We start from the raw sequence: 25,130 nt of genomic DNA, 5'->3' as shown, positions 1-25,130 counted from the left end.
GCTACGGAGAGGGTCTCCGACAGGCTCTCCGTGTCTACGTATGGCACTTTAACATGCGTAGCATTTGAAAAGGCACTATCCGGGTGTTTAGTATCACCGTTGCTGTGAAATAAAAAAGCGAGCTTTGCAAACACAGCTCACGAAATTATTTCAACAACCCCTGTCTGGAAATTCAGAACTGCAAATGCCATAACCAAGTCTATTGGTGTTTTCATTGCTGCTGAACCAGAGCCATTCTCCGTTGTTGACAGAAAAACTGTTTTTTAAAATGTTCCCCTTAACTATGAACTGTACCGCCCAATACCATCCATGACTTCAAAACCGAGGTACGTACCTAACCATGACTTTTGTGTACCGTTACACCCCTAATAATGTGTCATGTCATGTTGTTTATCTGACACGGATAACCTAACCATGTGGGTTTAGTCACTTTGCTCTAGAATGGAGAGTCTCCTGTAGAGAACCAAAGGTTGTGTTTTTTGACTCCAAAAGAAGGGTAAGATCCAGCTGATGCTGAGATGAGGTTGCTGCAGGTGCAGGGAGGTTAATCAGATGAATTATTAGATGAGGAGTTATTGTACGGTGAACCCCTAATACGCTGCATTGTGGATACTAGCAGCACAGAAATACACAGCGCTGCTCTCCACGCTGATGTTCTGTATCGTTAACCTGGCAGTTTGGTGTTGTCCAGCGCTCCCACTCATTTCACCATCCATTCCCATTTCAGGAGTTGCAAACGTCGAGTATATGTACCCTAGTAACTTCAGCTGTTTATTGTTGCATTGTTGCTTGTACCAGAGGATTGTGTTGTAGTTCTCAATGCTGTGGGAGCAGTTCAGCGTGACTGTTGCTCCTGACTTAATAGCCACAACCATATCAGGCGGAGTTTGGTGAACCTGGTTGCTAGGGGTTGCACCTAGGGAGAAGAGAAGAACCGAAGATCAAATTATCGTAGAAACAGTTTTCCAACTGGAGATTTTTTTACCTAGAGTCAGTAATATTAAATTAGATTGCTAACCCTGAAAGATCGGTTTCAGTTTTAGAAGAAAATTAGAAAACATAACATTGTAGAATATTATGTTATCCAGTAGCCATAGTAAAGGATAGTAGCCCTACCTGAGACAACTGTAGTAAATATTAGGGCAAGAAATGTGATTGCCGACATATTTGTCTCACTTTGATCAGTCAATGCTAGCTAGCTTGGAACTCTCATCTTATAAACAGAGCCCTATCAAGTACATTTCCTACTTGCGATAACCTTTCAACTTGTATCGTTTTGATGGCAGTCGCTCCTGTTTCCATCTCACAACCATGTCGGAACCCCCACGTGGGAGGAGCCATTTTATGTAAATTGTTAGAAGAGAGGAGGTGATGCCATCAACTCTTCCAACCGTACAGCACTGATGGTGGTGACATTGGAAGAATAGTGGTGGGTGTGTGTTGACGTGCTCATCTAGCAGCACAGTAATACAAGCCTCTAGTCTCACGGTCTTTCAGACGAATCAGGAGAGAGCTGTTCATGAGTGTCTCCCCACTGGGATCCCCCGACAACGTAAAGTCCTCTATAAACACCCTTTCTACGTTGGAGGTCACTTTCACAGCATCACGTTTGTAGTCTCTGCACTGTCCCCAGGTTTCCTGATGAGTTCTGAGGCTGGTATACCAATGTCTTGGTGGAGGCACAGGGGGGAATTGGCACATTGCTCTCCTGGGTCACAAACTGATTGAGATCAAATCTACCAACCACACCAACTGTGTGGTTGGGTAACATCTGGCAACCGCTACTATTTAATAAGCGTTCGGCAATGACACAATAAATTGTCCATGTGCATATGAATAATTGTAAATATCAGAATAATTATATACATTTTCGATTATTGTAGTAGAAATGAAAATAGTTTCAGTTAAGAAAATCGCAATTTACCCACTGAACTCCCATCAGTTTCATGGTTCGACGGCCCACACTTGGTTCACCGCGACATGGGGGGTCTTCACGGCCCCGGGAAAGGCCGGGGTCGCCCGGCAGGGGGGCAACGCCGCCTCCCACGCGCCCCCGTCGGCCCACCTTCGGGACCGCGGCGCAGAGCGCCGGCCCGGCAGCGAGGTGACACCCCCACCCTCCACTGAGTGAGACCCCCCACCCTCCACTGAGTGAGACCCCCACCCTCCACTGAGTGAGACCCCCCACCCTCCACTGAGTGAGACCCCCACCCTCCACTGAGTGAGACTCCCCACCCTCCACTGAGTGAGACCCCCCACCCTCCACTGTGTGAGACCCCCACCCGCCACTGAGTGAGACCCCCACCCCCCACTGTGTGAGACTCCCCACCCTCCACTGAGTGAGACCCCCCACCCTCCACTGTGTGAGACCCCCACCCCCCACTGTGTGAGACCCCCCACCCTCCACTGTGTGAGACCCCCACCCCCCACTGTGTGAGACCCCCCACCCTCCACTGTGTGAGACCCCCACCCCCCACTGTGTGAGACCCCCCACCCTCCACTGTGTGAGACCCCCACCCTCCACCGTGTGAGACCCCCACCCTCCACTGTGTGAGACCCCCACCCTCCACTGTGTGAGACCCCCACCCTCCACCGTGTGAGACCTCCACCTTCCACCGCGGTCCTGGGGGCGTGGCTTCACCCCCGCCTCCCCCCTCTCCCGCCTCCTCCTTCCCCGGCCTCCCCCCTTACCTCCACCTCTGGCTCGCTGGCGTAGCCGTCGTCCACGGGGGCCCCTGCCCTGACGGAGCCCGGGGCCCAAGGGCGTAGCGATGGAGCTACACCCCCACATGTTTAAAGATGACCGCGTGTGTTTACTACACCGATGAAGTCTCAGCGTGTTTCCTCCCAGGCTCCCGGCCTCATGAGGATTATTATAACCTCCATTTCTTACTTGCCATTTCTCGTAGAAATATACCTGTTTCACTACTTGAAGCTCAATGTGCACTCACATTCGCCTCCATGGGATACTTTTAATTTGTTGCCCTTTCTTAACTTCAAAAATCTTGGGTGGTCCCCGGATCGCTTCACAGAAAAAACAAATATTATCTGAGCTTAGATGCAGTTTGTCTGCCCCGCCAACAGAGGGCAGCTTTTGATACACTGAAACCAGAATCGGTGGTCTCTGTCCTGTCTATCTTTCTTAGTTTCTTCACCTGTCGCAATCTCGGGTGGTCCCCTGATCGCTTTACGGCAAACCTTGTTGGACACTTTTCTCTGCTTCTTGGGACTTTTTGCTACTTTCTACTACTACTACCATTTTTGTGTTGGTCCGTAAATCTGCCACTACCTCAGTGTGGCTGTCGCCATCTGGGTCCCTCTATTGTCACCTCTGTTTGTCATGTTACAATGAACTAATAAAGGTTTGTCTGTGATGTTGCCCGCTCTTAACTTCAAAAATCTTGGGTGGTCCCCGGATCGCTTCACAGCAAAAACAAATATTATCTGAGCTTAGATGCAGTTTGTCTGTCCCGCCAGCAGAGGGCAGCTTTTGATCCAGTGAACCCGGTATCGGTGGTCTCTGTCCCATCTATCTTTCTCAGTTTCATCACCTGCCTTAGTGAACGAAGTGAAACCCCATGTTAGTGCTGAGCTAAATATTCAATACGATAAAAATCTGCTCATTGAGACATGGCATAAGTGTAGTCTTTTCCTGGTTTTGAACGCTTAATTACAGTAAAGTGACTTTATGAACCTACTAGACTGTTTTAGCTGACTTTGACATACCTTTACCCACTTAGTCATTAAATCATCCTTACTGATGATTATCAATCAAAAATCTCATTCTATAAATATTTATATAAATATATAAATATTGATGGGATGGTTATTATATAAATAACCATCCCATCAATATTGTCAAAATATCTATTTTTGGGCCAAAATGTAGATATTTGTTTATGTTCATATGGGCCAGACCTAATAAAGCTTTAGTGCTTCTGAGTTTTTCAGATACCTGCCTGTCTGTCTCAGGTAAACTCAGACATCTACCTGTGTTCCAACCCCTGTGCCCCCCCCCCCCCCCAGGACCCCCAGGATGCTGCTTACCTCTGGGGGGGGGACGCTGCCTTCACATGAACCCATTGAAAAGACTGAAGGTACCGCTCACTAGGGTCGGAGGTCAGAGGTCAAAGGTTGCGGTCCGACCAGCGGTGGGACAGCAGGCGTGGCTCCGTAGAGACGCTGAGACGGGGTTGGGTTTACACAAAACAAGGGATCAGCGTAGCGATGAGGGCCTGGTGAAGTCATGTCTTCATAAGTAGATGGTAAAGGTCACTCCAGGTCAGATGGGGGGGGCTAGAGATGGTGAGGGGGGGTGCATCTGGGGTCAGGTGGCGGTGGAAGGGGAGCCTTGAGAAACTAGGAAGATAACATTGCATTTCGAGCATGAACTTTGAAATTTGGACGGCGTAAAGACCTTGAAAAGGATTTAAAAGAACCAAATTAGAATTATGAAGATGTTGATGTAGCTGAGAACCTCAAAATGAGTCGAAAACTGACTGAAACCTGAAATTCAGTCAGCAGAAAACTACATCATCTACGCCATGGGTTCCCAAACATTTCAACCCGCAGCCCCCAAAATAACGGTGCCAGAGACTGGCAACTCCCACTATCCCCGGATGTAACTGAAAAAATTAAATAAAATGTGCGCACAGGCCATACGCACTAGGCTTATCCAAACACAGGCTTAACGACAACACAAAAGAACAGAGCAGCCTGTTACGATTTTACATATAGAAATTTACTGTTTGATAAAAAGAAGAATACCTCAGTCAAAATAATATCCATGTAACATGAGTGCACCGTATTTCTGTCATGTGCAAACTTAACTTTGACATTTTACTTTCATTTCCATTTGAACAGAAGAATATCTCAGTCAGGGTAATATCCACAAACTGTTGTAAACATATGTACATTGTTGCTGGCATCTATGTTTCATCGTTAATCTCATCTAATGAAATGGATGCGCGCTATGCGCGGAAAACAGCAAGTCCATTCTCGGTTTAATTGTGGAGACGGCCACACGGAGATCATCCTCCACAAGACGTGATCTGTATTTATTTTTAATATATGTCAGTGCAGAGAAAGTTTGTTCGCACAGGTATGTGGAGCCAAATGGCGTCAGTACGTCCATCGCGGCCTTGGACAGCTGTGGATATTCCCTCTCGACCGAAATCCAGAATTTAGCAAGCGTCTAAAAAAAATTAAAATCTATCTTTAAAGTGTGTTCACATGACAGCTCCATCAGTGCGTCCTCCATGACGGCTGACAGATGACTGAATGGTGATTTTATCCAGTCATATTGTTCCGGAGCCGTTTTCTCAGGGAAATAGTTGTCAAAGTGTTCCAGGAGGGCTAGAAGGTGGGTAGTTATAGACATCTTCACAATGTGAACACACTTTTATCACTCATTGACATGATGCTTGTGTTTTCACCTTGCAATGACAGGTTAAGTCCATTCAGTCTGTCAAAAATGAAAGACATACGCTAGCCTTGTTAACCAGTCAGGGTCAGTCAGGTGGTGACTGACCTGACACCTGCAAATGATGCTATCGTTAATCTGTCGTAATCACCTCAGGAGGAAAATCTGTATTTTAACTACCATGTTTGTTTCATAATTTTTACAACCATGGGAGAATTTTTCTGTATTTTCTATTTATGTGATTTATGGAAATCATTCCGCGACCCACCTCTCAGCGTCTCGCGAACCCCACTTTGGGAACCCCTATTCTACGCCATAAACTCTGTTCAGAGTGTATTTGAAGACGAGTACATGTTATGGACAGTCTTCCTTCTCACTGTCGCCCCATCTGTTCAGTAGAGGTTTATCACACTTTTCAAAGCATTGGTATTTTAAAGTGGGCGCTTTTCAAAGCATTGGTATTTTAAAGTGGGCGCTTTTCAAAGCATTGGTATTTTAAAGAGGGTCGCGACCCCCACTTTGGGAACCCCTATTCTCCGCCATAAACTCTGTTCAGAGTGTATTTGAAGACGAATACATGTTATGGACAACCTTCCTTCTCACTGTCGCCCCTCTACTGAACCTCTATCTGTTCAGTAGAGGTTTATCACACTTTTCAAAGCATTGGTATTTTAAAGAGGGCGCTGTATGTTTTATTCAGATTAATTAAGTTAATGTGGTAAGTGTGATTGATTCATTGTATTCCATTTGAAATACTCTCAATATACATTCAAGTGCATTCCTGAGTGTGCTAATGCTTACATGTGAATTATGGATTTTCAAAGCATAAACACAAGTGAAAACAGGGAATAGACTTCTAAATGATGAAGAACAGTTGACTTTGAGTATTGCAACAGTGCCGGCAGATGGAGATAGTTTTGTACGCGTTTCTTTTGTTTAGTTTGAGCACTCACATTGACTTCAGCTTTCACAGTGGTGAATGAAAGCACTAAACCTTATGCTTTTTAGGAGGTTACCTTTCCCGTCACCTGTAGTTGACTTTCGTCATGTAGCAGTTGCACAACAGGTTTTCATATTCAGGTCTTCACCTCAGAAGCTCTTTTGCAAAATGCAAACGACTGCACCGGAAACAGAGGCAAGCAGCTGCCTCCAAACACCAGCCAGACGCCCGCCGCACTGCGCACTCACACACACGCCCCCGTCACCCCCGGCAACCGTCACCCCCCCGTGGAAAATTCTCCGCCCGACTGCAGGCCGTTTTGCACGAGCAGGCGGCAGGTGTCTGGGTCGTGGTGGGGAGGCAGGAAGCTGCCGAACTTTGACATTTCTCGCTTGTAAGGAGGATGTGGGGCACCACATCCTGTATCACCTCCTTCTCCTCCTCCTCCATCATCAGCTCCTCTTCTGCTGGCTCTCTCGCTCTGGATACAAGAGCATTTGTGGTTCTCTGATGTGTTTTGTTGATCATTTTCTATGTTGCTGATGATTGTGTATGTCTTGGTACGTAGTAAGGCGTCTGGTGGACCAACCCTTGAGATAATTGAGATGTGTTTATAATAATTAACTGGTTGGAGTGTTTTGGGTTTTGAGAAAGTGTTTTGGGTGATTTAGTAGGCCTACATCAGCCTGTCAAACATATATATTACAGTACATAAATATCCCTCTTCTTTGAATCTTACCCAATCCTAAATCTCTTAAATGTCAGACATTTAAGAGATTAAGGATTATGAACTACATCAAGTATAATTTACTACTTTCTTCTGTTTTCATTGACCTTTAGCATAGACCTTTAGCATAGAGCTTTGTCTTATACTAGTAGAATATATAAATCTACATGATTAACTCAACGCAATAACTTTAGTTAATTCTCTCATCAACTTTTATTACAAACTAGCGAGAACAAAACCACAACCATTTCAACCTAATCGACTTTATTACAGAAAGAAACATTGGGTTTTATGAAAACAAACACAAATCACGCAAGAACAAAAGCAAAAATTATTATCATTATTAAATATCCTTATAATTATTTTAGCGTCCCAATCATTTCATCAGCGATCTTCAAAGTGATGAGAAACTGAGACGAAGCGGGCTGATGCCTGGATGTAGAACACAGCGTGGCTCTCCAGAGTACAACCTAATGTGTTTATATTCTCGCATGGCATGTTTCACATCACCAAGGCAACAACAGAGAAAATGGTCAGCTGGAGCCGTCACCTCCCTTGGACCGCCGCTGTCTCACTTCTTAGCCTGGGGGACGAGACGGGACAAGACACAAGTTGAGCCACGGACGTCCTGACCAGACGCCCCCTTCAGCCTTCACTCGAGTGCGGCTTCAAGGTTCACGTTTATTTTCACGGGCACATTGATCTGCTTGAATATCGTGCTAGCTCAACAGTGCAAACAAGTCAGACACAAAATGTAACATTATTCACAAGAAAGGTGTGTTCATGCGTGCCATCTACTGTATATATATATGTGTCTTGCTATCATAAGTGTAAATGTAAAGTGGCAAATGGCAACTCACAGTGTAACCAATTGTGTAGCGAGGGTTTGAAGTAGAGATGCTAAACAGACTTACCTACAAACTATTTGGACAAACCAGATTTTCCAAGTCAACATGCTCTAGCCTTTATGAAATATGTGCCACAGCATTGTAAACCCAAAACACTTGTTTTCATAACCACATCATTGCTACATGCTAGCTTTGTGTCGCACGTAAAACGTACCGTAGCGTGCGATCGTCCGATGCCGAGTTTCCAAGCCAGTATCGTGACAAAGACTCCGTAGACGATGTTCTTGACGATCATTACGATGTAGGACAGTTTGGCCGTCTGGGTGACCTTAACGAATTCCTCTGTGGGCAAAACAAAGCAGAACTTCAAATTAACAGCGTGTTGGGGTTTAGGTTCCGGTACTGTTCTGTTGAGACACAGTTGGGATGAAGTGAAAACTACAGTAAATGTGGAAAGTAAATATTAAATATACCGGATTAACATTGAATAAAAGATATGTATGGATATATACAGGATGTTCACAAATAATAAGTAATTTAAGATATGTAGTATATTTTCAGTCTGAGTGACCGTATACAACAGGAGCCTATACAGGTAAAGTAAGTGCCTGTACATGGGTCCTTTCTGTAAGTTAGTGCTGTGTGGTTTTACTGGGAGTCAGAACTGGTACCTCTGGTCATGGCGTCCGTCTGGGTCCCATTGACTGGAAAGATGGAGTGGAACACGTATTATTACACTGGTTTCCTACCAATCAAATCAACGTTTGTTCGTCAGCTGACAATCAGCTGTGGCTCTCCTAAAGCTAGATGTCGTAGCGGCTACTGCTCCTTAACAAAGTGTTATACTATAATAACTTACTATAATAAAGTAGTGTTATACTTTTTATTGACTGTTCAGTCATTAAGGAGACCCCTTTATCCAATGTGAAGTCCAATTAGTCTATATATTCTATACAAATATATGGTACGGGACTCCTAAGGGTCATTCACGTTCAGTAGTGCTACTGTGACCCCATAAACCAGTTCTGTTGTAATGGACTCCTAAGGGTCATTCTGGGTGCTGTACCATCACCGCCCCCATAAACCTCGGCCGAGGTGTTGAAGGTGTCTGTCCCGTTGAAGAAGCTGACATTGCAGGTGAAGATGTTGCCCCCTGTGTACCACTCCCGGGCCTCCACCCGGAGCCGGCTGGTGATCTGGTATTTGTCGCCCACACGCAGGGCGGGGTGGTCACTGGCCACGCCCTTAGTGACCGACTGGCCGTTCACAGTCCAGGACACGCCGACGTGGTCCGGGTAGAAGCCTGACGCCACGCACACCAGGGTCTTCTTCAGCTGCTCCTTCCGGTCACGGCACTCCTTCTCAGAGGGCGGCAGGACCACCACCGTGGGCGGGGAGACGTTACACAACGGTTCTATGGGGACAGAGGGACGCCGTCAGACCGTCTGACATGCGGGGTGACCAGCCTCCGCTTTCCTTTGACCGACTTGCCTCCCATACTAGTTATGATTGTGCACATGACATGTACACCCTGGTGGGGCCTGCATGTGGGACCGGCCCTGGCCGATAAACGTGGTACGTTGGTGTACATTAGGTGGATTAAGGAGCCTAATTGTGGCAGGGGACCCAAGTCGGATGTTAACAGAGCGAGGCCACTGTGTGTGTGATTCGTTACATTTACATTTAGGGCATTTAGCAGACGTATTTATCCAAAGAGACTTACAATAATTGCATTTGTCAGAAGAAAGAAAAACAACAATATATTGCTGTCGGTACAGTAAGGATGTTCATAGAACCAAGTGCCAAGCTTTAACAATTGTTACGTTACACTTTATCCCATTGTAATCTGTTACATATTTTTTAGTTAATTAGCTTTTTCATTAGAACCTTTTTTTTGCAATATTAACACGTCCTTAATTTAGACCAACACTTTTTTGCTAAATGACTATTAGCCTTACTAAGCAAAGACAGTGTTCGCTTTTGCTGCTTGTTAAAAAGACAATTAGCTATATTACCTATCTATTATTAATTTCTCATTTATATATCATGAAAACACTTATATTAATTTTGCTATTAGTAAATATTAACTTTGTTTCTTCATTTAAATTATTGCTTTTCCCTCCATTGTTTTTGTCAATACTAACCAACATAATGCTGTCTCTGCAAACAAGTTATTCCTTACCTAGTAAAGTGAGTCGTGTGCCTCTACCAGACAGCAGGCTCGGAGTTCAGTTACAGAACAACCAGGCCATGCGAATCAATCAAACTACCACTTTAATGGTTGTGTAGCCTAGCCTACAGTAGAAACATTGTACAGTTTATTTAAAACATTTAACCTGGTTGTGTAGACCTACACAACACACTTCATCACGAATACGACTTTTAACCACCAAAATGGTCTTGGTGGACGTATTTCTCCTTTATATATATATTTACATGTATTTAACATGCGCCATTAGAGAATTAATATGAATTACGATAATTTTACTGCGTATATCCTTACCTAAAACGGTGAGTTTTGTCCCCTTTCCGAAGTATGCCTCGGACTGGGAGCACAGCCGCTCACTGAGCGGTTAAAACTTGTTGTTCTCCGGGCACCGGGCCAACATGCACCGCCACAGCCTTTACAGTCTGGGAGCGGATAAAACTGACTCCAAGTCCGTGTTCTCAGGGCACTGGGCCAACACACCGCTTGGATTGAGATTTTCCTTTTATGAATCCGAATCCTAACTCACCGTTTTCGAACATTCTTTACACATAAACAATGAATTATTTTTTTAAATATTTGATTAGATATTTTTTTTAATCGTAGCCTACCGATGAACAAAACGTCTACACCATGACTCCTACGAGATAAAGAGCTTTGGAGGACACATTTCTTACCTAAAACGGTTAATTTCGTTCCAGCTCCAAAGTAGGCTTCCGTGTATGAGCACAGAGGATTTCCACCGTAACATAACCCTGTCTCCACCTTGCCTCCACATCACCGGCTCCACCTCACCTCCACCTCGAACGGGAGAACCCTCTCCTTTAGTAGGCTAGTTTATTAATTCTTATCGCTATGCGTTCAAGTGAACGCTTTACACACTAACGTCGAGTCTCAACCCTCCGCATATATTAATGAATGAATTGGTTATTTCATTTTATTTTATTTAAGTCATAAAAAAATGGTCTTTCTTTCATTTGAAAACTTGGCAGTTTGCCTTTGGCTTGACGCACTATCCGACCGAAAAGGTTGGGGAGTCCGTTGAACTTCTAATTTGCACGTTTCAGGTTAATCTATCTATTTCAATCAAGTAAAAAACAACATTAGATGTCTCACCTATGACCGTTAACCTGGTTCCTCCACCAAAGTGTGCCTCGTTAAATCCACTGGCACAGTGCACAAGAACAACCAATAAACCCAAGACCCAGCTGGGCTCACTGTTTTAATGCCTTTAACCCCTTCTCCTGAGATATCTGCTCTAAAGCGATCCTACCCCTTTTCTTTATAGAGACAGGCCTACTAACACATTATTTCCACAGATTAGTTAACCAGACTCACACAAGGTAAATGTTTCATTCACAGGTCAAGTGCATTCAATGCATAACGAAAACTGAAATAACGTTAGGACTTACCCAGAACAGTGAGTTTTGTTCCCTGGCCGAAATAGGCCTCATAATTGGCACAGTGCACCAGCTTAATGGCAATAAGTAGGTACCGTACGAAGCAGGACAACTACTAGAGTTATTTGACTACTACCCTTTACATTTTACCTATGTATCTTAAGTTGTACATCTTTTCTTTATCATTCTCTTACCCAAAACGGTCAGCTTGGTTCCTTTTCCGAAATATGCTTCACTTGAATCATCACAGTGCAGAAATGGCAGGTATAATCTGCTCAAACTTTCCCCAAACGCGATACTCACACTATATCGAATACTGGCATACGGTTTTCATGCCGAGGCTGTAGAAAGTGTCAGTCTCTAGCCTACATTTCATATTTAGAGAACGGAATATTTACCTAAGACGGTCAGCTTGGTTCCTTTGCCAAAGAAGGCTGGTTCAGTGTTGGTCACAGTGTTATCGATTCTTCCCAAAACCCAGATCTCCCAGATCGGTCTGTCTTAGAACGACTCGGCACTATTCGCGGCCAAACGCTTGTTGTCAGCTGGTCATAGCGATGGATTTTGAGCGTGGACTTGCCCAGGACCGTGAGTTTCGTCCCTTTTCCAAAGTAGGCCTCGTTTCCAGTGTCACACTGGTCTGCTCTTGTACCAAAAAGCCATCAAACTTTCCGAATTCATCCCCAAGGTAGACACCACATCCCGAGATGTATTTGGTGTATGGACGAAACACGCATGCGTGCTGCGAAGTTTGATCAACTAGGGCGAATTACGCACACAAATGGAATCGATTGGCATCAGAAAAACCGGAACAAAATCTATTTTAACGTCTTCAATGTTCCTCATGGTTTGTATAGAGAAGCACCCGGGAAGCCATGGCGTCGACTTTACCTCCATTGTTGGTTTTTTTCGTTGAGATGCAGCGGGTTGTGCGGTGGCACAGTGCGTGTGAACGGCGGGAGGTTTTTGTACGGCGCATCTATGGGGATGTATCACCGTGGCCCCCTGTCCCCACGGTGAAACATCATCATACAAAAACATCAGCGCTCCCCGCGCACGCCCCCGCGCGACCTCCCCATATCTCCCCCGAGCATCAGCAGCAGCAGCAGCACGTGGTGCGGGTTGTCTTAGCTCATGCAGAAACAGCGCAAACGGCTGTACCCCGCACGTGCTGCTCTGCACGAGCTAAGAAAAGCCGCCGGCGCCAGGAAGGGCAGGCGCGAGGCGTCAGATGAAAACTTCCCTTTGTGTTCTGTCGTGTGTTTGTTTGTGTCGTTTTTCCTTTGTTGTGGATGATGACAAGGTGGATGTGGACACCTTTGGTTACGTCTCTCTCCACCTGCCGCCTTTTTATAGCAGACTTCGTCATGGTGACGTGGTCTGTCGCTCACACACACGCACGCACGCACGCAATTTAGAATAAAATGATCGTTTTCATTTTTTCATTTTAGTTTATTCAACCCCGGAAAACACATTGAGGGAAATAATCCTTCTTTTGCAACGGTGCCGAGGGAAATATAAAAATAAAGTAAATAAGATAATAAAGTAAAGTAAAACAATACAATGGATATAAAAACATTAGCAATTTCAGTCAATGCAGGATAATTCTGTTGGAAGGGAGATGAGATTAATTATTCTCTGTGAAACACAAACACACAACATCAAGTATTGTTGGAGTTGGTTCCAAATGGAAGGTGCTTTGTATATAGTCTGCCTGACCCTAATCCAATGTTTACATGGGGCTGACATAAGGAAATTATACATTTCTTCATAATTATCTTTTAATTATAAAAAATATAAAAAATGTTGGAGTGAAATAACTTGAAAATCAGCACATCTTGAAATATAAAATGGTTTGATTTGATTATTTTATGAATTTTCTATATCTGTCTAATAACCAATGCTTGGGTTATGCAAATTATGATTATATACGAAGTTATAATATTGAAAAAGTTTGCGAAAAAGCACGTAATTTAAGTGAGAAATAAGGAAAAAAAGTTTGTTAAAATATATATAAACATGACCATCCCCTCAAATAATCCTATCAAAGAATGATGACTTCAGTTGTGCTTTAATTTTGTGTCTTTATTGTCATTAAAGATTAAGGACGTTTTTTGCAGGCATGTGCTGGAATCGCCGTGGTAATATATTCCTTTGCATTTTGTTACCTTTCAATTCTGTAACAGTCGTTTTCTTCTATACTAGTCACGTGTCACATGCTGTGTCTGCCACAGAGGTCAGTGTTTGACACTTAAAATGACCCTTTCTCCGCCAAATGCTTCAATTCTATTATTTTGGAGGAGCAAGTCATCTAAAAATGGGTGTAACATTTCGAATTCTATTTGGTTTCGATTTGTCGCTAGACTTGCTTGGTCTGATAGGTTCATCATAAATTGGACATAAAACGAGCGAGGCAGGCTCCTTAGCCTATACATATCGTAAAATGTATTTAATCTTGACAGTACTTCATCTTCCTCACAGTCTTCTTTCTTGCCTCATCACCTAACCTCCATGATCTTATCCTCCCCTCAACATACTTTATCTTGGCAATCTGATCTTATTACACCTGTACCCTAACCTCATTGGACCTTACTTGTCACTTTCATATTTCAGAATTAATTATTCCAACAGCAATTCTTCCTTGTGGGGACAGAATGCCAGGATAAAGTATATGAGTGGGGGGGCCTAGCCCCAAGGAAGCTACAGAGGCATAGGAAGAATAAAAAAAAAGTGGAGCAGAGAAAAAATTAAATATCGTAGATGTTCATTCTGCTGCGTTTTAGGGTGACCTGGTGGAGATTGTACATTTATTCTGGAGTGTAGATAGAAAATGAAATAGATAGATAAATCTATCTATTTATCTATCTATCCAACACATTGTATATTGTTAACAGTTTATTGTCAGAAAAGCACAGACCTTTTGTAACAGTGTAACCTCATTATCTCCCCACCACTGGGTTCATTCCCTCATGGTGGCCTAGCGGTGGTGGAGCCATCATTTGAGTCATCCTAATCCTCATGGTGCGCCTTGTCCCCTGCTGGGGTCAAGCTACCTTCCCAGGGGACGGCCGTGACATAACGCCGCAGGCACCATATTCTCAAGGCCTGTTCTTTATCTCTTTGGTTGTAGGCCTGTAGGTTCTAAGTCTGTCCGTTTTCTTGTCACATTGTCAGTGACGTGACGACGTCAGCCAAGTCACTGATGATTATGATCTCTTCTTTGCTTTTCAGTGGGATGTCCTCCTCACTTGTTGCTTAGAGTCAAGAGCTAATGTTCGTATCGCAACCACGGCCTGTATGATGTGTGTATAGTTATTTTAGTTCTTGTGTTTATAATTCCTTTAGGCCTGTTAACATCGGCCCATGGACAACAGATGCAAAATAGCCATTTTGGCTAATTCTGGTACATTTTTCATGTTTATTAATTTGCACTGTCCATGTCTAACTAAACCTTCAATAATAAATAATGATAACAACTGCACTGTTATGAGAACGCTTGCATAGCATATTCACCAATCGGCCTGACAGTTGGCTATCTCGACTTCTATCAAAACCACGAGGTCTCCCGGCGCCCTCGACATCTGTGATACCCGCTCCTCCACAGCGATATGAACGCAGCCCAGCGACGGTATGTGTACGCCTGCTGCACCCAGGCGTGTCGCGGTGATAGGCTGCGCAGTAGAACGTCCCGCTGTCGTTCACCTGCAACTCGCTTATTCCCAGCGAGAAGCGGTTCTGGTTTGTGTCCAGAGTGGCTTTGAAGCGACCCCGACTGGTGTCGTATTCTTTGATGATGAACTCGATGGGATCACCGTAGACGTGCTGTCGGTACCAGAGCATGGTGTAGCTCGACATGTCGGACGCCAGACTGCAGGTGAGCGTGATGGCAGCGCCCGGCTGGAGGGTCAGATCCCCGGGTTGAACGGGCACCGGGACGGCAGCCAGACCTGCATTGGTCAAGATGGGGCTCTCTCGTTAGTTATTCATTCACACACAAAAAAGGATGGAATCCAGTACAAGCCTGTGTCTCCTATGTACTATTGAGGGTGAGTAAGAAAGTATTTAAAAACAAAAACATTCAATGGAATTCTCCATTATGATGTCTATCCCTTCAATGACAAAACTCACCCAAAAAGAATAAACTGAACAGATGAAGAGCTGTGACTAGCATGCTGCCGATATGGCTGACGGCAGCAGAGTGAGGCCACACCTTACTCGGTTCAACATATGAGGCACGACCGCCACCACTGAGGCTGTAGGAAATACTCCTTCAATGAGGCAGAATGCCCAGACCAGGGGTTCTGCCCGTAGCCAGCTAGGAGCTCACCGCAATTCGGTAGACGTAAAAAATAAATTAGAAATACTAAGTACAGCTGTATACAAAATCAGCGGTTGAGAACTTCTCCGACATGACATGAGAAAATGTTTAATTCTGTTGAGACTTGTCACTTTGTTTCCGCCATGTGTGATATTTGTTTGTGCTTGTGCGTGCCCCCCCCCCCCTCCACATAACTGAACCCCTGCAACTGAAGCCAGGACCTCACTATTTTTCTAACCCTGGCTACGCCCCTGAGGGATATGGCTATTGGCCTTCTTTGAGATTGAAAGCAATATTTCCAAGTGTAAAAGCGTGTAACATTTCAAATTCTATTTGGTTTCGATTTGTTGCTAGACTTTTTTCGTCTGATAGGTTCATAATAAATGGGACATAAATTGAGCGAGGTAGGCTCCTTAGCATATGGGGGTAGAGGGGTTATGGTAAGGAGTTAGGAGGGGGCTAGATGAAGGGTCAAACTTCAGAGAGATGACCCTGGACCACCAGCCTACCAAGGCTGTCACCCGAGACCCAACACCAGATCCAAGGATCACACAGGGAAGAAACAAATACAAATGGCACCGTGCAGAAACCCCACAAAGACCAGACCAGGAGCAGAGAACCAGTCCAGAACCAGAAGCCAACATCAGGACCAAAGCCCAAGGCCATGATGACACAGGAACCAGAGGTGAACCCACCTCCCTGGGGTGCAGAAGTAGGGGTCCTCTCCAAAAGACATCCTCTCCTCCAAATTGTTTTCAGACAGACACACAGACCCTCCTACAGAACAAGTTGTTTTCTTGGAGAATAAGACACACCCTCCCTAGTACTGCTCATCATCAAAGGGGAAAGAGCAGTCGGGCTGCGTTTTAATTTCTCAGGGTGTTTTGGCAAGGGAGCTGTATCAAACCACATCACCATGTACTGGCAGCGCAGAAATACACTGCCGAGTCGGACTCCGCTGCCTCTGTAAGAACCAGCGTTCCTTGTAGGACGCTTTCTCTTGTAATGTTGATCCGCTCTTCAAACCGATCCTCGTAGTTCTGAGTGGACGACTCGTAACCAAACCCAATGAGAGTCAGGGATGGGCTTTCGTCTTTGCGTTGGTACCAGTACATTAATGGATAACTGCTGTCGTCATGGCTGCAGTCAATCTGGATCCCTTTGGCACCTTTTCTGACTATTTTAGCGGATGATTGCTTAATGATAACACTTTGAACTTCATCTGCGAACGGAAAATGGTTATTGTTATTTTATTAGCTAACAAAAATTTAAATAAGTAAAACGCAATTTGAAAATGTATTGCTTTTCAGTTGATTTGAGATAAATTATTGTATACCGAAATAATTCTTACGTGTAAAACAGACAAAAATAATCCCAAGGCTGCATATAAATTGACACATACTGCACAGTCCTCCAAGAGATCTTAAAAGACAATATTCTTTGTTATTGTAGTTCAACTCTTGTCATATATCGTTCATAATCCTCAGTGTCGCTGATCATGCTATGCTATGTTTCACCAGGGTACGCTATGCACACAAACAGGCTTAAAAGAAAGTCGATCGTTCTACTCTTTGGCCCTGGCTCTAGTCTCCTCCTTCCTCGACCAGCAGCACATGTACTGAAACCTGCCTTGCTCAAAGACGCTTGTTCTGACCAGAATGATGTGTACATAGCAGACTCAATCAATCAGGGTGTAGGCGTATAAATTATTTATTTTGACTTGATCCTTGCATTTCTTCTTAGTAGTCAAAGACAATACAGTATTCAAAGTCATATTTTGATCATTAAAGAGACAGAAGTGGCCGATGGAAAATCAGTGAAAAAAACGGATAAGGAGTCGTACAGTCTGGATTTGACACGAGGGACTAGCGTTAGCTGCTTTTGTTTGAGCTTTGATGAAAGGACAGATTGGTTTTGAGTGAGCGACTCACATCAAACCACATCACTGTGTACTGGCAGCGCAGAAATACTCCCCAGAGTCGTTTGCCTCTGCCTTTCGACATACCAGCGCTCCTTTCAGTCGGCTCTCCCTCGTCAACTCAAATTGATCTTTGAACACTTCTTCGTAGTTGGGGTCATTGGGATAGTAGCTGTAGCCTATTAGACTCAAAGTGTTATTCTCTGGTCTTCGCTGGTACCATAACATGACACCGAGAGCATCGTCGTCGTGTTGACACTTAATCTCTGCCCGGGTGTTTTCCTGAAGTATTATGGGATGGGATGGCTGAAATGTCACACAGTCTAACACACCTGTGAACAGAAAAGCAGAGGGACAGAAGTCCAAGACAAAACCATAGACTAATGATTGACATTTGATATTAGTAAATAGCATTGGAGGCAGACTTATGAGAGAGATTATACCCAGAAGTCGAAACAAAGTCAGGAGAATACCAACGACTGCAAAAGACATCCTGTCCTCCATGTTGTTTTCAGACAGACATACAGACCCTCCTTCAGAAGAAGTCTGTTTCATGAAGACTAAGACACACCCTCTCCTGCCTAGTACTGTTAATCATCGACTCGATACACAGAGGAGCGTTTTAGTGCGCACCCGGTTCAAAACCACATCACTGTGCTCACCAGCAGCGCAGAAGTACACCGCCGTGTGTGTCACGTTTGCCTCCCGAACCGCCAGGGATCCGCTCTGCCTGTCCTCCATTTTGATCTCAAACCGCTTTTTGATGCCGTCCTCATAGTTTGATGTAGTGGCTCCATAGTTATAACCCAGCAAGACCAAGGGACCCGAGCCCTGTTTCTGCTGGTACACAGCATCAGAGGCCGGGAGCTGTCGTTATGGCTACAGGTGATCACGACCTCTGCCTTCTCGTCCGGTACTATCTTGGGACCGGACTCCTGAAACTCGATGACTTTGACCTTGACTGTGGATGGAATTAGGAGAACGAGGAGCATAAGTTAGAGAATTTACGTTTGCAGTACATTGAGTCATTTTAGCCCACGCTTTCATCCAAAGCGACTTTAAGTTGAGGCTGTGATCAATGAAACGCTAACCCTTGAGGGAGTGTAGATAGCTGAAGGGATAATAAAGCAAGGATTACAACAACAAGATACAGTACGTGTACATTGAACAAAGGCCTAGTACTGCATCCATTGATAGCTTGACTTGAAACTGTATTTTCTGGTTATAAAAATACAAAACATAGCAACTTACACTGACAAGGAATAAATATAATTCATATCTCATGCAGTGCATGGCTGACATAGAGTATTCAAAGCCATATTTTTATCTTTAAAGAGACAGATGGGTCCGATGGAAAATCGATACAGTGAACAAAACGGATAAGGAATCGTACAGTCTGGATTTGACACTAGGGACTAGCGTTAGTTGCTTGTGTTTGAGCTTTGATGAAAGGACAGATCAGTTTTGAGTGAGCGACTCGCATCAAACCACATCACTGTGTACTTGCAGCGCAGAAATACTCCCCAGAGTCGTTTGCCTCTGCCTTTCGACGTACCAGCGCTCCTTTCAGTTTGCTCTCCATCGTCATCTCAAATTGATCTTTGAACACTTCTTCGTAGATGGGGTCATTGGGATAGTAGCTGTAGCCTATTAGACTCAAAGTGTTGTTCTGTGGTCTTCGCTGGTACCATAACATGACATAGAGATTGTCGTCATCGTGTTCACATTTAATCTCCGCCTGGGTGTTTTCCTGAAGTATTATGGGATGGGATGGCTGAAATATCACACAGTCTAACACACCCATGGACAGAAAAGCAGAGAGACAGAAGATGTTCATTTAAAGTCAAAGACAAAACCATAGACTGTAATGATTGAAATTTGACATTAGTAAATAGCTTTAATTGGAAGCAGACTTATGAGAGAGATTTTACCCAGAAGTCGAAGCAAAGTCAGGAGAACCCCAACGACTGCAAAAGACATCCTGTCCTCATGTTGTTTTCAGAAAGACATACAGACCATCCTTCAGATCAAGTCTGTTTCATGAAGAATAAGACACACCCTCTCCTGCCTAGTACTGTTCATCATCGACTCGATAGACAGAGGAGCGTTTTAGTGCGCACACGGTTCAAAACCACATCACTGTGCTCACCAGCAGCGCAGAAGTAAACCGCCGTGTGTGTCACGTTTGCCTCCCGAACTGCCAGGGATCCGCTCTGCCTGTCGTCCATTTTGATCTCAAACTGCTCTTTAATGCCGTCCTCATAGTTGGATGTAGTGGCTCCATAGTTATAACCCAGCAAGACCAAGGGACCCGAGCCCTGTTTCTGCTGGTACACAGCATCAGAGGCCGGGAGCTGTCGTTATGGCTACAGGTGATCACGACCTCTGCCTTCTCGTCCGGTACTATCTTGGGACCGGACTCCTGAAACTCGATGACTTTGACCTTGACTGTGGATGGAATTAGGAGAACGAGGAGCATAAGTTAGAGAATTTACGTTTGCAGTACATTGAGTCATTTTAGCCCACGCTTTCATCCAAAGCGACTTTAAGTTGAGGCTGTGATCAATGAAACGCTAACCCTTGAGGGAGTGTAGATAGCTGAAGGGATAATAAAGCAAGGATTACAACAACAAGATACAGTACGTGTACATTGAACAAAGGCCTAGTACTGCATCCATTGATAGCTTGACTTCAAAACTGTATTTTCTGGTTATAAAAATACAAAACATAGCAACTTACACTGACAGAGAATAAAGATAATTCATATCTCATGCAGTGCATGGCTGACATACAGTATTCAAAGCCATATTTTTATCTTTAAAGAGACAGATGGGTCCGATGGAAAATCGATACAGTGAACCAAACGGATAAGGAATCGTACAGTCTGGATTTGACACTAGGGACTAGCGTTAGTTGCTTGTGTTTGAGCTTTGATGAAAGGACAGATCGGTTTTGAGTGAGCGACTCGCATCAAACCACATCACTGTGTACTGGCAGCGCAGAAATACTCCCCAGAGTCGTTTGCCTCTGCCTTTCGACGTACCAGCGCTCCTTTCAGTTCGCTCTCCATCGTCATCTCAAATTGATCTTTGAACACTTCTTCGTAGTTGGGGTCGCTGCCATAGTAGCTGTAGCCTATTAAACTCAAAGTGTTGTTCTGTGGTCTTCGCTGGTACCATAACATGACATTGAGACTGACGTCATCGTGTTGACATTTAATCTCCGCCTGGGTGTTTTCCTGAAGTATTATGGGATGGGACGGCTGAAATATCACACAGTCTAACACACCCATGGACAGAAAAGCAGAGAGACAGAAGATGTTCATTTAAAGTCAAAGACAAAACCATAGACTGTAATGATTGAAATTTGACATTAGTAAATAGCTTTAATTGGAAGCAGACTTATGAGAGAGATTTTACCCAGAAGTCGAAGCAAAGTCAGGAAAACCCCAACGACTGCAAAAGACATCCTGTCCTCATTTGGTTTTCAGAAAGACATACAGACCATCCTTCAGATCAAGTCTGTTTCATGAAGAATAAGACACACCCTCTCCTGCCTAGTACTGTTCATCATCGACTCGATAGACAGAGGAGCGTTTTAGTGCGCAAACGGTTCAAAACCACATCATTGTGCTCACCAGCAGCGCAGAAGTAAACCGCCGTGTGTGTCACGTTTGCCTCCCGAACTGCCAGGGATCCGCTCTGCCTGTCGTCCATTTTGATCTCAAACTGCTCTTTAATGCCGTCCTCATAGTTGGATGTAGTGGCTCCATAGTTATAACCCAGCAAGACCAAGGGACCCGAGCCCTGTTTCTGCTGGTACCACAGCATCAGAGGCCGAGAGCTGTCGTTATGGCTACAGGTGATCACGACCTCTGCCTTCTCGTCCGGTACCATCTTGGGACCGGACTCCTGAAACTCGATGCCTTTGACCTCGACTGTGGATGGAATGAGGAGAACGAGGAGCATAAGTTAGAGAAGTCACATTTGCAGTACATTGAGTCATTTTAGCCTACGCTTTCATCCTAAGCAACTTTAAAATGAGGCTGTGATCAATGAAACGCTAACCCTTGAGGGAGTGTAGATAGCTGAAGGAATAATAAAACAAGGATTACAACAACAAGATACAGTACTGTACATTGAACAATGGCTGGTACTGCATCCGTTGATAGTTTGAATTGAAACTATGTTTTTTCTGGTTATAAAAATACAAAACATAGCAACTTACACAGACAGAGAATGAAGATAATTACTATCTCATGCAGAATATGGCTAACAATCATTTCTGACTGGAAGATGGAGGCTTGAGCTTGATCTGAGATATCAACAAAATATGGATTTTTTTTATCGGGTGGTGTTGGTGTAGTCTGTCTGGAAGGGGGGAGGCAGTCCATTTTGATTCTCTGAATAGTGTTTTGCCTCCACCTATCGGATAAAATTACCAAGCTTCCAAAAGTACAGTAGACCTACACTAGCAGCTGCATTTAGCCTGAAATCCTATCTGATCAAATATCTACCCTGTTTGTTGTCATAGCGACAAGAACTGTTGGGTGGGACAAAGATAAAAGGATTTGGGCCTTTACAGAATTCTTTCCTATTTAGGCTACTTTTGTTCTTACCTTTTCAATATTGTATATCCTGATATTTTATTGGTTTGGGTTGCAGGCAGAATTAATTTAAGAAAATGTTCTGGTCACAGATTAAATGTATTCTTTACTCATTATGGTTTATACCTCCTGAAAAAGCCAATTAAAATAGCATGTACGGTATGTATTGCCCCCACTGATAACTAGATTGAGAACAGAACTGTCATAAAATCTTTATAAATATATGTTATGTTATATGTTACATCTTCTTCTTCCTCATCGAATTTCTGTTGCTCTACGTACGTCATCTGGTATAATTGATACGATTGGCCATGAGCTACGGACAGACTCATGTGATAGACATTCATAGCGCCCCATAACTGGCTCAAGGCAATCGTAAACCACGCCTCAAATAGGAGAAAATGAATGTGTGGTTCCCAAAACTCTTCTAAATGTAGATTGAGATGAGGTCTGGCGTTAGGCAGGCTAACAGGTGGCCAGGGAAAAGGAGAAAGTCAGAGTGCAAATCTTGTTCGGATTCATGTTGATCTGTGTGGACTTATGTATTTGTATGGATGACGTCTCCCCCAACATCCAATCCCAGGCAACAGTATGCAGCACAAGCACCATATTCGTATTTCAAAGTAACGGGTCATCAGTAACGTCGTAGCGTTTAGTCGCTCTGACATTTTCTAATTTATTCGTTGATTCTTGACGAAAGAAAAATACGCTTGTGTTTCATAATGCGCCATTTGACACTATTGGTGTTTTTGTACAAGGAAGCGAACAGCATCGTGCAGTTTGGAGCAGCAATAGTAGACGCCGCTGTCCTCGACGCTGAGGTTTCCAATCATCAAATTAATCTTGCCTTTTGCATTCCCACTAAGGACGAATCTATGCTCAAACTGCGGCTCGGTGTTGATGTTTTCAGCATAGACGTAACCTACTAAAACCAATGGTTCACCAAACTTCCTCAGTCGATACCAGAATAGATAGAAGACTGCGTCGTCGTCGTGGCTGCAGGTGAGGGTCACCGTCTCACCCGGCGACCCCACCGTTGACCGTCTCTGGAATAGGTCAGTTCGAAAACCTGGGTGAAATAAGCTGTCTCGAGGTGGACGTATTAGTCCAATACACATGATAGATGAATGGAATAGCATCAACGATATTCAAATGTTGAACAGGTGCACAAGCAAAATGAATGAAAAGATAACGGTGCTTTAATTCCCAGGCTATAGCCTATTAGATCAGTTATATGAAAAAAAAAAAAAAAAAGTTCTTTGTATTTTTAAACATATTTAACTGCCACTTACAGTAAATAGAAAAGGTAGAACATGGTCTCATCTTTCATCACCGTCCGCATCATTTGAGACTTGGAATAATGACGTGATCCACCTCACATGGAAATCGATGTTACCGTGTTTCTCATGCCCGCCCCAAATGGACAGCTATACGACTACCACCTGCAAGTTTCACTTCACCATATTATGAAAAATTTGTATATAAATTATAAATATGCAAACCAGGACTATTTTATAAAATAATTTATTAGAAATAGGAAGTCAAATATACTGCATTTAGAAAAAAAAAAAGATATTTAAAGAAATGCACTTTGAAGGAAGTATTTTGATGCTCCTGCTTCTTAATTTAGTCATATATATCCGATAATATAGAAGTCCTGTATTTGTCCTGTAGTGGAGCAGTAAATCACACACACACACACACACACACACACACACACACACACACACATACACACACACACACACACACACACACACACACACACACACACACACACACACACACACACACACACACACACACACACACACACACATTTGCAAAAATGACTGATGGGTGTAAAGACATTGGCGAATAAATGTCCCCTCTAGTAGCCTGCATCCATTTATTTAACGGACTCATTGTGGTGGTTAGGTGCAGGTGTGTGTGTATGACAACTAGACCAGATGACAACGTTTTTGTGACAGGCGCTCGTCCAAGAAGACGCACCCTGCATTTCTGCTGCCCAGAAGTATTGTGTGGTATCGGACTGATGGACCTGGGAGGTCGTCAAATTGTCATCGGCCTTAGCGTAGCCCGTGATGCCGAACCGGGTGTGGAACCCCAACTCCATCTGCGCTGTGTTGTGGTAAATCCTCCTGACCATGACCATGTGACGTCCCGTCCCTTGGACGGTCCTGTGCTGGAACCAGAACACATAGGGGTAGTCGGAGTCTCCATGGCGACAGTGGAGGGTGACGTTCTCAAGATCTCGTGCGGTCAGGAGAAGTCTCGTGGACTTGTTGATGACGAGGGACGAGAGGATAAACTCTGGATGTTGTTGTCGAGGAAGAAGAAGAATAAGCAGAAGAAGAAAAAGAAGAACATAATTTTAATAAGTCACAACTAAAGTGAAAGAGCTAAAGTTGCTACCTTGTTCTGTTACCAGCAGCAGCAGCAGCAGCAGCAGCAGCAGCAGCAGCAGCAGCAGCAGAATAAACCCAATAAAAAGCCGCTGACATGTTGAAAGCAAAACAACTAACTACATTCAAGACACCTCGTAGTCCACTCTTATTCTGGAGGGAGGAGACTCTAGTTTTTCTGTGTGAATGTGTTCCTGCTGCCCCCTGCTGTGGTGTTGCAGTTTCACATGCTAACCACTATCCCTATCCCTAACTAGTCTGACCCTAACTCTAGCCCTTATCCATACAAGGCCTCAGGACCTAACCCGTAATTCAAGCACTAACTCATCCTGCCGTAGAC

General features: G+C 44.1%; 1 protein-coding gene and 1 gene segment (V, D, J or C); both read right to left on the bottom strand.

The window, feature by feature from the left end:
- Positions 1 to 7,332: 7,332 nt before the first annotated feature.
- On the bottom strand, positions 7,333 to 18,544 carry LOC115544098 (T-cell receptor beta chain C region-like). The segment is given in 8 exon segments: positions 7,333 to 7,672; positions 8,152 to 8,279; positions 8,609 to 8,641; positions 9,004 to 9,351; positions 11,738 to 11,778; positions 12,615 to 12,633; positions 15,218 to 15,490; positions 18,442 to 18,544. Coding segments are annotated over 8 exon segments (933 nt in total).
- Positions 18,545 to 18,619: 75 nt separating this feature from the next.
- Positions 18,620 to 23,107, bottom strand: LOC115544085 (uncharacterized). The gene is made up of 4 exons (XM_030356897.1): positions 22,007 to 23,107; positions 21,417 to 21,716; positions 19,929 to 20,227; positions 18,620 to 18,740 (listed from the first exon to the last, which is right to left on the bottom strand). Exons 1-3 carry the CDS (start codon positions 22,170 to 22,172, stop codon positions 19,959 to 19,961), a joined length of 735 nt encoding a protein of 244 aa, XP_030212757.1. The 5' UTR covers positions 22,173 to 23,107; the 3' UTR covers positions 18,620 to 18,740; positions 19,929 to 19,958.
- Between the last annotated feature and the right edge of the window lie 2,023 nt (positions 23,108 to 25,130).

This window comes from Gadus morhua, chromosome 5 (genome assembly GCF_902167405.1).
Source record: "Gadus morhua chromosome 5, gadMor3.0, whole genome shotgun sequence".
Lineage (NCBI taxonomy): Eukaryota > Metazoa > Chordata > Actinopteri > Gadiformes > Gadidae > Gadus > Gadus morhua.
Note: the sequence above shows the minus strand (reverse complement) of the source record. Positions and strands in the feature narration are given on the sequence as shown.